The 16150-nt window shown below is 34.9% G+C and overlaps 1 protein-coding gene across 1 annotated transcript in view; it reads right to left on the reverse strand.

Moving 5' to 3' along the window:
* LOC114046165 (E3 SUMO-protein ligase RanBP2-like) overlaps window positions 1-16150 on the reverse strand; it is a 76359-nt gene that overhangs the window by 45681 nt on the left and 14528 nt on the right. The window contains exons 2-4 of the mRNA XM_027866410.1: window positions 8550-8617; window positions 2859-2970; window positions 1921-2073 (exon numbers count right to left, since the gene is read on the reverse strand). Coding sequence (XP_027722211.1) covers window positions 1921-2073; window positions 2859-2970; window positions 8550-8617 — 333 coding nt within the window. The remainder of the gene's footprint in view (window positions 1-1920; window positions 2074-2858; window positions 2971-8549; window positions 8618-16150) is intronic.

The raw sequence follows: 16150 nt of genomic DNA on the forward strand, positions 1-16150 counted from the left end.
ATGCTGAAAACTAAAAATAAATAAATTATTTTTTAAAAAATAATAAGACTTCCGGAAAACCATGATAAAAAGCCCGGACACTATAGAAGTATCTATTAAAACCAAAAAGAGGGCAGGTAGGTGGCACAATGGATAGAGCACCAGTCCTGGAGACAGGAGGACTTGGGTTCAAATCCAGTCTCAGACCAGACATTTGACACTTACTAGCTGTGTGACCCTGGGCAAGTCACTTAACCCCAATCCTTGCAAAAAAAAAATTTTTTTTTTATAAAAATGGTAAAGTGAAGATAGAAAGAATCCACTGATCACCTCCTGAAAGAAACTGCAAAAAGTAATCCCAGGATTACCACAGCCAAAATTCAAGGCTTCAAAGTGGATACGCACACACACGCACACACACGCGCACACACACACACACGCATGTTGCAAGCAGATAAATCAAAAAGTACATACTACGTGTGAAAGAGTTCAAGAACTAAGGCATCAAAGTAAGAATCACACAAGACCTGGCTGCTTCGGTTATAAATGAGATGAAATTTTAGAATACAAAGATACAGGCTTACAATTGACATAATTTACTCTGCAAAGCTGAGAATAAATCTACAAGGGGTAAAATGGACATTTAACAGAACACAGGATTTCCAAGCATTACTGAGGAAATGACAAGAGCGAAACAAAAACTTTAAAATATAAGCAAAAAGAATCAAGAGTAACCAGAAAAAAAATTTATTTGAGCAAGTGGAAGGAACTATGTGATAAAGTGCTAACACTCTAATGAGGGATGAGGAAGAAGTGTCCCTCTAGAACCTAAATGTCTTCGAAATGGTATTAAGAGAAGTAAATAAAGAAGATATAGGACCTGGGGATAGATCACTTGTTTGGAGGGTTTAAAAAGGGGAAAGAAAAAGGAGGGTAAAAAGAATACACTATCATAGAAAGGCTTTTATTTCTCATAATTTATGTGTATGGGGAGAAGAATATACAAATATGGAGGAAACGATAGGGAAGTAAGTATCAGATAACCTTCATTCTTATCTAAATAAGACAAAGAAAGGTTGAACACATGAACACACACTTTGGTGTAGAAATATATGAAACCCAACAAAGAAATAAGCAACTATAGGGAAAGGGAAGGTAAATGAGGAGGCTATTACCAGAGAGGGAATAGTCACCAGGAAAACAAACTCCCTGATAATAAAGAGGGAGATTAAAAGGGAAAGAGAACAATTGAGGAATGACTAAATACGATTATGGCAAATCAACTAATGGAATATTACTGTTCTTTAAGAAATGACAAAAGAAATGATTTATGGTAATCATGGGAAACATAAAGTGATGCAGAGTAAAGTGAGCAGAACCAAGATAACTTATATACAAAGACAACACTGTTAAGAAATAAAAAACAACAATTTTGAAACTCTTGAGAACTTTGATCAAAGAAATGAAATGTAATGATGATGCAGATGGAGTCAAGGTGCGGAAACAAACATACATCTTTGAATGTGGCCACTGTAGGGACTCATTTTGCTGTATCGCATTTATTTTTGAAAAGGATTTCTTTTTCTCCTCTCTTTAAAGTGACAAGCCTGTAATACTGTTGTCATAAAAAAGAAAAGCGGGCCACTGAAACTTTTTAATGCCCCAAATAGAACAGAACCAACTTCAGAAGGAAGTACAGACAAGCAGAATAGCTTTGAAAGTAATACATGGAACACATATGTGTGTGTGCATATATATGAATACATGAAAGTATATATAGGTATACATGTATATTTCTAAAAGCAAACAGTATGAAATTAGATTAATGATTTCCTTTGCAATACGTTTCTATTCTACTGCACATATGGAAATGATTTGTTTTTGGAATTTAAGAACAAAAAATTATATAATTTTCACTTAATTAAAAAATAAGATTTTTACCTTCAACCTATAGACTGTAGGGTTTCCAGGGAAAAGCTTAGAAGCTTTTTCAACCCAGTATTTTGCCCTTCCATCAGTAGCATCATTTTCACACAACAATTCTGCAATCTTGAGCACAAGATCTTTTTGTGTTGGGTTTAGTTCTACTGAACGCTGGCAATTAAAAAAAAAAAAGGAGCATTAACAAATGAATTAATAATGCTGAAGCATATATATGGCAACAATTTATGAATTCACTGAATTCTGGGTAAATAATTGTACTTAAATAATCCCAGAAAAATTGGCACTTCAAAATTAGTGAAATCAGTTAAGTTTGAAATGCAAATAATACAACAGATATCTTTTAAAAGCAGTATTTTGCTCTTTTGTTTAATGTTTAAAATGAGGAGCATCTTTATCCACACAAAAGGAATGAAACTATAAATATCACAAAAATGTATGTCTAGATAAATTGTTTTGAAATCTTAGCAATTATCATACTTATATAGTACTTTTATACCAAAGAATTTAAAGAATAGTTCTAACAACGTCATATCAACTAAACTGTAATATGGATGTACTCAAAAATATTCTTTCATTTATTCATAGTTTTTCAAAATATCTTTTATTTTTATAAATGGTGGTGACGCTTTTTTAAAAATGTGTATGGTTTCGTTCTAGACCTATGATTTCAACAATTTGAGGAATTTCCATTTTAATGAGGTGCCTGTAGCATTAACAGATTAAATGATTTGTAACACAGGCTCATTCAAATTAGAAGCAGAACCTGAATCTTCCTGACTCCAATATTCTATGTACTACATCATGTGCTTCTAACAACTACAGCTTCCCCCAAAAGTAGCATCTAACATTAATAATAAAAATAGTAGTGATATATTAGTATAACACAGGATCAAACTGACAAAGAATTCACATTTTAATCAACACTTGTTACTCACCTTATAACATCCAACGGCCTTGTCAATGTTTCCTTCAGCTTCATAGAGAAGACCCAGAAACTTGTGTGCTTTAGGATCCCTCTCTTGTACATTAAGGTAAGTAGATATATATCTATGATATAATTCAAACACTGAATTTAAAGAGGCTTTTACAATACATAAATTTCATGCAGTTCTATCCTATAAAACACAACAGAACAGTTTCTAGCTTACTTGGAACAAAAAAAATTACTACTAACCTAGTACATTTTAATATTTATCTCTTCCGAAACTCCAGCTCAAGGAGAAAATATTAAGAGCAACAAGAAAAAAAAAACAATTTAAATATGATGGTGCCACAATTAGAATCACACAAGACCTAGCTGTGAAGACACTAAAGGACCACAGGTCTTAGAACACCATATATTGAAGAACAAAAGAATTGGGGTTCCAGTTGAAAATACCATACCCAGCAAAGTTAAGCATAATCCTGAAGGAAAAAAATGAACATCTGATCAACTATCAGATTTTTAGGACTTTGTTAAAAACAAAACAAAACTAAACCTGAACTTATTAGAAGATTTGGCATACAAAATATAACGTACATAACAAAGACTGATTACAAGGGATTCAATAAGGACAGATTATTTTTTTTATGTATGTAAAATTTAAAACGTATGTCTAAGATTGTCATTAGTAATTGGGTAGTTCGTAAGAAAGATTGGGGTCGAATTGACTATAATATAACTTTAAAAAGTAAAACTGATAAGGAACAGCTAAAAAGAGTAATTATTTTATATAAATGAGATGCAAGAGGAAGAATCAACACAGAGGAATTAGATGGAGGAGGGCTAGTAGTTCTGGTAATCTACTTTCATCAGGAATGGGCTTAAGAGGGAACAATACATATATATCTAGAAGAGTATAAAAAGTCTTCTAAATTCAAAAGAAATAAAATGGTAAGGGGATGGAGGGGACACGAGAGGATAAGTGAGAGATCTCTACAGGGGACGATGAGAAAATAGGTTAAGGGGAGAATAGAAGGGTGTTTAGATCAATGGGAATGGGAGGATGGGGAGGAATCCTGGGGGAGGGAGGTGTGGAGGCTAAGTAACAGAAGGGCAAGGTAGCGGGTAGAAGTAAAGTAGAAGAGTCAGGTAGAATAGGAAATAAGATAAGAACAAACATTAACAAAGATCAGGAGTAGAATTTGTAAGGGAAAATATATGTCTATATATGTATGTATGTATGCATGTATCTATATCTACAGATACATGCATCCACATATAATTGTAGCCTCTGGGTAGGCAGCAAGGAAGTGGGAAGGGGGAAAACAGAACAAAAAAGTGCCTAGCAGAAAACAAAAGAAAATTTACAATCAAGCAAAGAAAAGACGGACAGCTCTCAATACAATATGTATTTATCATACAGGTTTTCTTCGAATGAAAATTTATTGGTATATATTCTGAATCCTCTCTTATGTTCTGCTGTGCACATATGTTTTTTTCTTTTGTTACTTCATATTTAAGTTTCAATATTTAAGTTTATATCTTTCTTTTTCTTTTCTCTACTCTGTATTTGAGTTCTGGTATTTGAGTCTAAAATTTAAAAAAAAAATTATCTCTTGGTTACCACACTATTTACTTAACTGAGTGACCAATACCTCTAATTCAAAATTATTTGTGAAGAATGATATGAATAGCTTATAAAATAAAAACTCACAAATAATGCAAAATTCTTATTAGTTTCAAACTCATCTACCAAACTTTTTACCCAATGCTGAAAACAGAAGAAACAGAAAGATTCAACCTTCACATTTTTCCCCTCCCTCTTCACCACAGTCTGAACTCTAAAATTAATCAGAATTTTGAAATACTTTTTGGAATATATGCTGTCTCTTAGGCGTTCATTGAGTGTTATGTTTTAAAAATTATAAAGCTACTGTAATATAAATTGCTGTAATCTGTTTTACAATATGATGGATAACAAAATAACCATAGTCCATTCCTTTAAGGGAAAAAAAAAGCTAAGTAATTAGTTAAAACAGCAGACTCAGAAAAGCAACTGTACATAAATAGAAAAAGTCTTCAATCATAGGGTATTAAGTCATTCCTTAATTTGCATGAAGATATATATATTGTATATTGTGTATGTGTGTGTATGTATATATATGTATATGACTCAGTAACCTCAGATAATATCACAGTTATGCCAAAGGTCAAGGTTTGATCCTACAGAAGTAAAACTGGAATGAAGGAAGGCTCAATGAATAAAAGTGACTATCTCAATATATTTTAAGTTTAAACTAAAGACAGATTTAATATCTTGACCAAAGATTCTGACAGAACTGGAGGTTTGGAACCACAGAGATCTTCTACATAATTTAAAATTATGGCTCATATATAATGTGGCAATTACGGCTGTACAGGGAGACTTAAAGAGAGTCAGATAGAAAGATGAAACACTAAGGTGCTAGTCCCCTGGTTCTGCTATGTAACCTTGGAAAAGTCACTTCACATTTCCCTGCCTCAATTACCCCACCATTAAAATGTAACAGATCATCTAGTCCCAATTTGTAGTGTCTTCTAGCCCTATTCCTTATAGTCTTTCAAATCTGGTCAATGACCTGGTTGCTGAACTGCCTTTTTCCTCCCCTTCCTTTCTTATATTTTGTTATAAGGAATGTTTAGGGAGGTGTGGAAGGAATATGTCTGCATGACAAGCTATGCCGTGAAGATTATTTCTTGTAGGCTTAGGAACTTTATAAAGTGTAAAGAACTGGTGAATCTAATATCACAAAATCTTAGAGGTAGAAAAGACCTTAAGAGATGATCTAAGTTCAAGTCACTCACACTAAATGATTTGTCCAAGGTCAAAAAATTATTTAGTGGCAGAGAATGGACTATAATAGAAACAAGGTCTCCTGGTTCCCAATCTGGTGTTCTTAACAATGAAGTGGCAAGCAACAAAAGGAAAGGCAAAGGGACTTGTACAACCTCCATAGATCACCCCTTGAGTAAATCAGTACCTATGATAACTCTAAATTTCTTACCTTCCTTAACAAACTCCCTGAATCAAGGGGATATCACTCAATAGTTCCTCTGTCTTAGAACTGTCTTGCTCTTTAGTTTTTATATCTCTGATCACTCCATCTCTCTTCCCATTCCTAATGTAGGTTTTCAGTGGTCTTTTTTTCCTCCCTTTGACAGTCTCAACCTTCCCTTATCTCTCTTATTCCAAGTTCTGTCCTGTATGATAGTGCTGAAACTTCAAATACCTACTACTAGACCTAATTGACCTACTGGAGCACCTCACTCAACAAGTCTAAAACCAAATTCATCTTCCCCTGAAAAAGAGCTCCTCCTCCTGATTTCCCTGTTTCTGTTAAAGTAACTCCCACTCAGGATAAAAATAAGTTTTCCCTCCCATGGTCTCTGTGCCCAATCAATTCCTAAGATTTATCCATTTTACCTCCCAAGACTTTCCTACTATCCATAACAGTTCAGACTCTCACACTAAGGAGTAAAGAATGTGAAAACACCCCAGTTTTACAGATGGAACAACTAAGGCTCAGGGGGGTTATCTAGCTTTCCCATGAACACACAACCAGCAAAGACTAGAGTCAGAACTCGAAGCCAAGTGTTTCGCCACAAAGTGCACCGTTCTTTACATTATACCATGTTGTCTCTCTAGGAAACCAAATAATCAAGTTTATTAGAACTACATATAAGAATCAATAAGCACCATTAATTAAACTGGCTAAATGATATATATGGTACATGAGTGTATTGGAATACTACTACACCTTAAAAATTATGAATATTAAGAACTCAGACAAATATAGGAAGATTTATATGAACTAATACAAAGAGAAGTATGCAGAAACCAGGAAAAACATACATAATAACAATGTAAGTGAAAAAAAAAATTTAGCTCAATGCAGTGTGATTATAAGGACTAAGCTTAGCCTCAGAATAGAGATGAAAAATGCACCTCACTCCTTTCTTGCAGAGAAAGGGGGACTATGGATATGGAACCTATATGGATATGCTGACAGCCTCTATTGATGTGTTAGTTAATTTTACTGAAAATGTCCCTTTCCTTTCTTTGTTGTTATAAGGGATGCCTCACTGGGAAAGGGGGAAGGCTATGTTCATAAATGAACATGATAAAAGATATCACAAAAATTTAAATAAAGGAAAATTTTAATAGGCATGAGATGGAGAGCCTTACCAATCTTATTTACAGTGTAGAGGTTTTACCAGCTAAATTTGCTGCTCACAGGTTCTCCTCCCACTTAATTCTTGGTTCTCTTCCATGCTCTAGACCAAGCCTTCTTAACCTTTGTGTCATGAACCCATGTGGGAGTCTGTTAAAACCTATAAACCTCTTCCCAGAACAATGTGGCTTGCTTTGTTTTGAATGAAGTTTGAGGTTAGTGAAAATGAAGATTATTATTTTTTTTTTTTTGCCCATCCATGTTCATAGGCCCCCAGTTCAGAAACCTTGCTCTAGATGGTTTAAGTTATAACTGAGGCATATCTGCACTATGGTGCCCTGAAATACATAATTTTATTTTGTACTAGCCCAAAATAAATTGGAAGAAAAAGTTATTTAAACCAAAACAACGACCAAAGTATGTAGAAATTCTAATAGATCTTAAAGAGTAGTAACTCTACTTTAATCTGACCTTTTAACATTAATATGAGAAGTGACACAGTCACTAACACAATAATGGGAACAACCAAAAAGTGAACCAAGGGGCAAGATGGTAAGTCTGAAGACTTGGATCTTACAAAGTGGTTTCTTTGGGTGAATTCCTAGTTTGGATATGTCCATTCCAATTGACGTAATCTACCATTTACCATTAACTAAACTTCTGCTAGCAGTATAGCACAAATAATTAATAATAAGTAAATGAAATTACTTCTAAAAAATAATTTTCAAAGACTACAACTAAATATAAACAAGTAAAATACAGCTCAGACCTTCACAACTTGGCAGTAGGTAGGGGCCATAATTAAAGTAGGCTAAACTTCTTCAGGCCTCAGGTTAGACTAGAGACAGACTGCAAATGGTTGGTTACACAAATCACAAGACAAACAGGAGAGTGCACAAGTGCCACCCGAAATCCTTTGGCAGGCTGCCAATGCCTGGAGGCACATTTTGTGCAGGCCTGATGTAGCTGAAATTATCTTAGAACAGTTATTGCAATGGCCAGTTTTAAATCATGTCATCAATGATTCTTGTTTCTCACTATAAATCCACTAAATTTAGATATAATGGAATATTTATAATCATTGTGCTTTAGTAAATCAGTCAACAATAAAATCCGATCTATTCAGAAGTTAAGGAATAGGATTTCAGTTAATTAAAAATTCTGAACGAAAAAGGTTGTAACATGTACTATATAGAGTACCAATTTTCAAAAATTATGATATATAAGGACATATAATAATTGTTAAAGATTTAAAGGCCCTTAGGGAACTTCTAATACCTCACGGTCATCACTGCTAACATTAATCCCTCCTTAGTAAGGGAGGTGGAGGTTAAAAGAAATCATGTTGAATCTTTAATAATCCAAGAAGTTGTTCATGGATATACCAATATTAGTTATACTTTGATATAGCAGATATAGTAAAGCAATTAAAATATGAAAGGTATCTTTTGTAAAAACTTAAAATCTCATATTTTATAAAAATGTTACCTTACCTTTTAGCAAGATCATACTCTTTAGCTTCATAATATAGCTTAGCAAAAAGGAATCCTTTCATTGACTTCTGAAAAGGAAAAAAATAGTATTTAAAGCATTACCATCCACATATTGGAATATATTTTCATTTTCCCTTCAAAAATGGGCCAATACCTTCCCCAGAAAAATTTCAGTAAAATAATTTTTTGCTTCATTTGATAATCTATGCAAGAAGTATATCATTTTGTAATGATATATGTTTGTAGCTGTAACAGAGCATGAAAGTCCACCAGTCTTCAAATCAAAATTCCATCTACTTAACCCTACTGACTTTTTACAAAATAGGGAATACATCTTTAAGAAAAACAGCATTGGGTAGAAAAAAGAAAAGTAAAGAGATTTAGCTATTCAACTTAACTTTTAAGCAAGGTAAGCGATAAGTTCTTATTACATATTTGTTGGATTGAAATAAGGGAGAAAGAGCACACCTAGTCCAGGGAATTTTTTTTTCCTTGTATGACAAACTATCTAGGGCAGAAGTTCTTAACCTGTGGTTCTGTGAACTTTTTTTGTTTTGATAACTGTATTTAAACATAATTAGTTCCCTTAAAAGGTTAAGAACTTCTGATGAAGAGGAAAAAAAACAAAAAGGCAGCTTATATTTGGTGATATCCTAGGTGGGCACATTATCAATACTCCCAACTTCTATCATAACCAAAGATCAATTGATTAAGTGATCAAGTACAAGTGAGAAGATCCTCGAATCTTGCTGCATCTCCTCTTGGCTACAAGAGACAGGCCAAAGTTTTCTTTATGTATCAGTATATCCTTCAAGTAAAGTCACAGAACCAGAGATTTTTAGAGTTAGAAAGGAATTCCAGGGCCATCTAGTAAAACACAAACACAAAAGGGAATCTCCACTAAAACATACACAAAATGGTCATCCAGACCCTATATGAAGGCAACCAAGGAGGTGGAAAACCATGACTTACTCATGGCAGCTGATTCTACTTTTGGCTAGTTTGAATTATTAGAAAGCTCTTCCTGAGATAAGGGGTATTTGTCTCACATTCACCTATCGTTCCTGGCACTTTCCTCACTCCTCTCCCCAAGAAACAGATAAATCCAATCCTCTTCCAGATACTTCTTTGTAGGCTAAACATCTCCAACTCTTCCAATACATCCTCATATGGCACTGACTTAAGGCATTCTGGTTGTCCCCCATTAGGACAGTTGACTGATGCAACTGTGTGAAAAAAAAAAAAATGCCCAGGTCTGACCATACTGATTCAAGCCTTTGGGGCAATAACTCCATTTGACACAAACAGCTGGGAAAATTGGAAAGCAGTTTGGCAGAAACTAGGCATAGATCAATATCTCACACCATTTACCAAGATAAGGTCAAAATGGGTGCATGATTTAGATACAAAGGGTTGTATCTTAAGAAAATTAGCTGAAAATGGAAAAATTTATCTGTCAGATCTATGGATAAGAGAAGAGTTTATGATCAAACAAGATAGAGGGGATCATAGGAAATAAAGCAAATAATTTCGATAACATGAAATTAAAAAGGTTTTGCACAGACAAAATTAATGCAGCCTAAATTAGAAAGAAAGCAAGAACCGGGGGAAATTTTACCCCAAGTTTTTCTGAGGTAGGTCCTGTCTTCTCAAGGAGTAGGGGAGGCAAGGAAGGGGAATGAAGGAGAGAACACAAAACTAAAAAAAAATTTTCTTAAATGTTAAAAATGTTTTAATGTAATTGGAAAATATTTATCAAAATAAAAATATATTTTCAAAAATACTTATTAGGATATAACATAAATACTATGTTTATATTCCATTGATACTGGGATTAAATTATGTAGGAAACAAAATGATGTTATTTTCCTCACATCATAATATTCTTATTAACACAAAATACCTCCACTCTTTATTTCCATAAAATAAATACTATGATAGATCTTTAAACTCACCAGCTATGAAAGTTCATAACAAATTCAAATAACATGTGGTGCAATACAAGATTTTTAAAGTAACAGTAATATTCAAAGTGATACATTCAGATACTACTCCCCAAAACACAACATTACTCTTATCGAGGGAAATGATGTAGTATATAGGGGTTTGAGTTGTAACCCCAAACAGATATGCTGCTCTATCATACATTCTGTTTCCCACTTTTACAACAAAGTGTTGACCTGTCCTTGACATGTTGAGGGCAGATCTAAAGCTAGAAAACCATTTTAGCCCAATCCCTCTCATTTTATAAAGGAGCAAACTGGAGCCCAGAGAAATTAGTGGACTTGCCCAAGGACAAAGAGGTATTAACTGATGATCAATGGGATACACAAGAAGTTGCAGAAAATGATGTCTCAGATTCTCAAAATAAGTTTTTAAAGACCCCAAACCTTTACGAAAGGGAATGTACTCTGACACCTCAAATTTGTTTTTATTTTTTGCAACTTTAAATTTAATATTTTATTCCCCTCCCCAATTACATGTAAAATAATTTTTAACACTCATTTTTAAAAATTTTGAGTTCTAAATTCTCTCCTTTCCTCTGTCCCTTCCTCCTTTCTTTGAGAAGGCAAGCAATTTAATACAGGCTATACATGTGGAGTCAAGCAAAACTCATATCTTTATTAGTCATGTCATAAAAGAAAGCATAGACCAAAAAAAAAAAAAATAAAAATAACGTCAAGAAAAAGTATGCTTCAATCTGCATTCAGACTTATCAGTTCTTTCTGTGGATATGCATAGAATTTTTCACTTAAGTCCTTCAAAATTGTCTTGGATCATTGTGTTGTTGAGAATAGCTAAGTCATTCACAGTTGATCATCATATATTATTGCTGTTACTCTATACAATGTTGTAATGGTTCTGCTCATTTCACTTTGTATCAATTCATATAAGTCTTTCCAAGTTTTTCTGAGAGCATCAAGAAGTATTGTACTTCGACTATCTCATTTCAGCCTGGTGTGGCTGTACAGGCTAAGGTTGGTGGATCTTTTGAGCTCAAGAGTTCTGAGTTACAGTGGGCTAAGGTGATAAGAGTGTCTGCACTAAGTTTAGCATTAACATGGTGAAAACTGAGAGGAGTCCAGAACAAAGTGTCAGTTTTGTTGCTCTGAAACTAGATTAAAATGTAACTGGGAAATATTTAACAAAGTAAATAAAAATACAATAAAACATACATAATATATTTTAAAACTAAGTCAACATACAACCTGCAGGGATCACTATGCCATGGCCCCCACAGTTCTATTTGAGTTTGACACCATTGGTCAAGAAGGGGGAGTGGGGGGAATCAGAGGAGAGAAATTAGAAAAAGCTAATTCTAGTTCCTTATAATAGGTCATCAGAGGCTGTAACTTAGTGAAGACCTAGATAATATATAAATTTCTACTGTTACATGCTATTGTACCCCAACAACAATTCCCTGTAGTAGTTAACACCTTTTAAAATAAATAAGAAGGGTAGCAGTGATGCTTTTAGGGAGAAAGAGATACTTCATCACAAGACAGTTCTAGATATCCTTAAAATGTTATATTAAAGCAATCATATACCCACAGGTACAAAAATATTTATAGCATCTCTTTTTGTGGTGGCAAAGAGTTGGAAATTGAGAGGATGCCCATTAATTGGGGAATGGCTGAACAAGTTCTGGTATATGACTATTATTGTGCTATAAGAAATGATAAGCAGGCCAGACTTCAGAAAATCCTGGAAAGACTTGTATGGTCTGATGCTGAGTGAAGTGAGCAGAACCAGGACAAAGTTGTACACAGTTAACAGCCACATGGTGCAATAAATAATATTGGTGGACTTAACCCTTTTCACCAATGCAAGGATCTAAGACATCTCCAAAGGCCTCATGATGGAAAATGCTATCCACATTCAAAGAAAGAACTATGGAGTTTGAATGCAGATCGAAGCATATACTATTTGCTATTTTTTTCTTCTGTAGATTTTGTTTCCTCTTTCTGGTGGTTCCTCCTGTTGGTTCTAATTCTTACTTACAACATCACTAATGTGAAAATATGTTTAATAGGAATGTATATGTATAGCCTATATCAGATTGTGCGCTGTCGTGGAGAGGGAGGGGGAGAAAAATTTAAAACTCAAAAGCTTATGGAAGCAATTGTTGATAAATCAAAATAAATTAATTTTAAAAAAAGCAATGACGAGTTTGGGGACAGGTGCAGGGTAAAAACACATAAACAGTAATGGGCTATGAAGAAGAACCAGTTTAAAGAATGTCATCAAGGTAATATTGTACAATCAAAACTGGATGGGCTGGTCATGTAGTGAGGGTGAAGGATAACTGATGGAAAGCAACGGACTTTACTAATGTTAAAAGGAAGTCTTCAGCATGATGGGTGGATCTCCTCTAGTGAATCTAGAGGAGGACATGTACAAGAGTCATACATAATAAACAGATATAGTTGGTTGTGATCTGCATTGCTGGACAAAACATAGATGAGATCACAGATTCATTCTCTTGCGTACGTGGGGAAAGGACCACGCTTATCCTTTAATCTATAGGCCAACTTCCTGGTAATCTGTTATGCACCCTGGGAACTGTAAGAATACATGCCTGGACTTTTCTCACCATTTTTCCCTCTCTGGAGTTAGACCCTCATTTCCTAAATCTCTTTCTTGTATTCCTTAACACTGCCTCAGTAATGCAGCCTTATTTCAATACTCACACTCAGGCCTGAAGAACAACTAGAAACATAACCAGCACACTTAGCTTTGGACAAAAATATGTTGGGAGAGTTTTCCTTCTGTACTGATACCTAAAAAAATGATTTTACTATTTCATATAAATCATTAGTAAATCACTTTACTTTTAACACACCTTTTTCCAGCCTTGGATCAATGTGCTTTCAAAAAACCCTAACTGATTTACTTGGAGGTCTTCAAGCAGAGGATAGAAGGCCCTTTGTTGGGTATGTAATAGTGGGGATTCTTTTTAAGTGTTAGTTTAACTAGTTGAGTAATATAAAGTCCCAGTTGATTCTCGAATTCTGTGATTCTGTGATTGTCTGTTGGCTATCCTATTTGCCTTCAAGACTCTCCTATCACAGCTCTAGGAAGAATAATGGATAGAATTCTAGACTTGGAGTAAGAAGATCTGTGTTTGAATCCTACCTCCTTAGTAGTTGTGGTACCCTAGGCAAGTCACCAAACCTGTCTCCATTGTCTTTATCTAAAAAATGGGAATAATAGAATATAATTTGTAGGGTATGGGGGTGAATCAAATACAATTTATGTAAAGTGCTTTAGAAAACCTTAAAATATTATATGTGTTAATTAACAGAAAAAAAGTAATCATACAACATCTCTTGGAAATAGATTCGTTCTCTCTACTCACACAGCCACCAGCCTAGTTTAGACACTTATCACCTCTTGCCTGAATTACTGCAATGTCTTTTAACCTGCTTCAAGTCTCTACCCACTTCAATCCATCCTCCACACAGATGTCACAGATTTTCTTAAAGTCTCCATGTCACATCATCACTCAAAAATGATATTTAACATTTTTAATCAGCATAGCCCATACTCTTATCTACTAATGCCTTGAAGAGAAGATGCCTCCATGAGCTTCTGAGGGGGAACAAGCCTATGACTTCATCCCTATGTAGAACTTCCTGAGCAAAAACTTACTAAAGTTACTGTCTATAATTTAAGAGAAAATAATGGTAACTAGCATTTACAGAGTGCTGTTAAGATTTGCAAAGCCCTTTACAAATAGTATTTCATTTTATATAACAACTCTGGTAGGGAGCTGAGCCAAGATAGAGAGTAAGAGACAACACAGTTGAACTCTCTCAATGTTTCCCTCCAAACTATTTTAAAATAACCCTTCAAATCAAATTTTGAAGCTGCAGAGTCAACAAAAGGTCAGGATGAAATATTTTTCCAGCCTAAGAAAACTGAGGAGGTCAGCAGAAGTCTGTGACATCGGGAACAGGGCCTCTCTTGAGCCCATACAGTAGCAGAAGTGGTAGCAGTAGCAGAGGGCAGCAGTAGAACCTTTGAGAGTTCTCAGCCCAGAGACAGTAAGGGGGTCAAAAAATTGCTCAGAAAGAGATTACAAGGGACCCTTTTTTGGCACTGAATACAGCTGGTACTAAGGGCAACTCTGTTGTGGGAAGGAGTGCTGAGAGTCAGTCACAAGGGAACAGGGGTCCTGGTCACAGTTTCACGGCAAAAAGGAGTGAAAGCGCTTGTGGCTACAGGACACCAGGAGCCCTTTCACGACAAAGAGCAGAAAAAGACCAGGAAAGCAGTGACCACACTTCTCCCCAATAACACAATTCTGGAAGCATCGAAAGTGGCAGATCCTCAGAATTAACTCTGAAAATAGGAGCAAGAAAAAGCCTAAAGCTTGGGATAGTACCTCCTCACTCCTAGATGAGGAGAGCCCAACTTTAATGTAAATCTCAAAGTCAAGAAAAAGACTGGAAAAATGAGCAAATAAAAAAAAATTTTGACCATAAAAACTACCGGGGTGACAGGGAAGACCAAGACAAAAACTCAGAAAAAGACAGTAAGATGAAGATAGCTCCAAGCAAAGCCTTAAAGGAAAAAATGCTAATTGTACCCATGCCCCACAAGAATTCCTGGAACAGTTAAAGAAAGAGATTAAGAGTGGTAGGGAAAAACTGGGAAAAGAAATGCAAGTGATGCAAGAAAATTATGAAAAGAGAATTAACAGCTTAGTAAAAGAGGCACAAAAAAATACTGAAGAAATAACACCTTAAAAACAGAATTAGGGGCAGGTAGGTGGCGCAGTGGACAGAGCACCAGCCGTGGAGTCAGGAGGACCTGAGTTCAAATTCAACCTCAGACAGATGATACTCACCAGCTGTGTGACCCTGGGCAAGTCACTTAACCCCGACTACCTCACCAAAAAAAAATAAAATAAAATAAAATTTACTGGACTACCTGAATGCTATGATCAAAAAATAAATAAATAAATAGCATTCATATTTAAAGAACTTATCATGGAAAACTGCCCCAATATCTTAGATCCTGAGAGTAAAGTAAAAACTGAAAGAATTCATCACATCCTGAAAGAGAATCCAAAATGAAAACTCCCAGGAATATTACAACCAAATTCCAGAGCCCCCAGGTCAAAGAGAAAAAAAACTTCAAGCAGCCAGAAAGGAACAATTCAAATATTGTGGCGCCATAGGACCACACAAGATTTAGTGGCTTCCATGTTAAAGGAGCAGAGGGCTTGGAATATGATATTCAAAGGGCAAAAGAGCTAGAATTACAAACAAGAATCAACTACCCAGCATAACTGAGTACAGTTATCCCTTTCACATCGCAACTTTCTCTACTGCAGTTTCGACATATCACAGATCAGCAAAAGAAATTAAATGGAAATTTTGGGGGAGTTTTGCAGAAGCTGCAGATGATACACAAAGGCCAGCAGATGAGACAGAAAAAGTTTAGAAACTCAGAAATGCATAAAATCATAAAATATATGTATAATAATATATATCAACCCATATTTTACAATAAGGTACTGTAAACACCCCATAAAAGAAAAAAGAAAAACGAAAAACTCAGATTTCGTCTCTAGCATAAAAGGAGGGCCAAAA

The sequence above is a fragment of the Vombatus ursinus genome, unplaced genomic scaffold (assembly GCF_900497805.2).
Source record: "Vombatus ursinus unplaced genomic scaffold, bare-nosed wombat genome assembly UNPS02014781.1, whole genome shotgun sequence".
NCBI classification, from domain to species: domain Eukaryota; kingdom Metazoa; phylum Chordata; class Mammalia; order Diprotodontia; family Vombatidae; genus Vombatus; species Vombatus ursinus.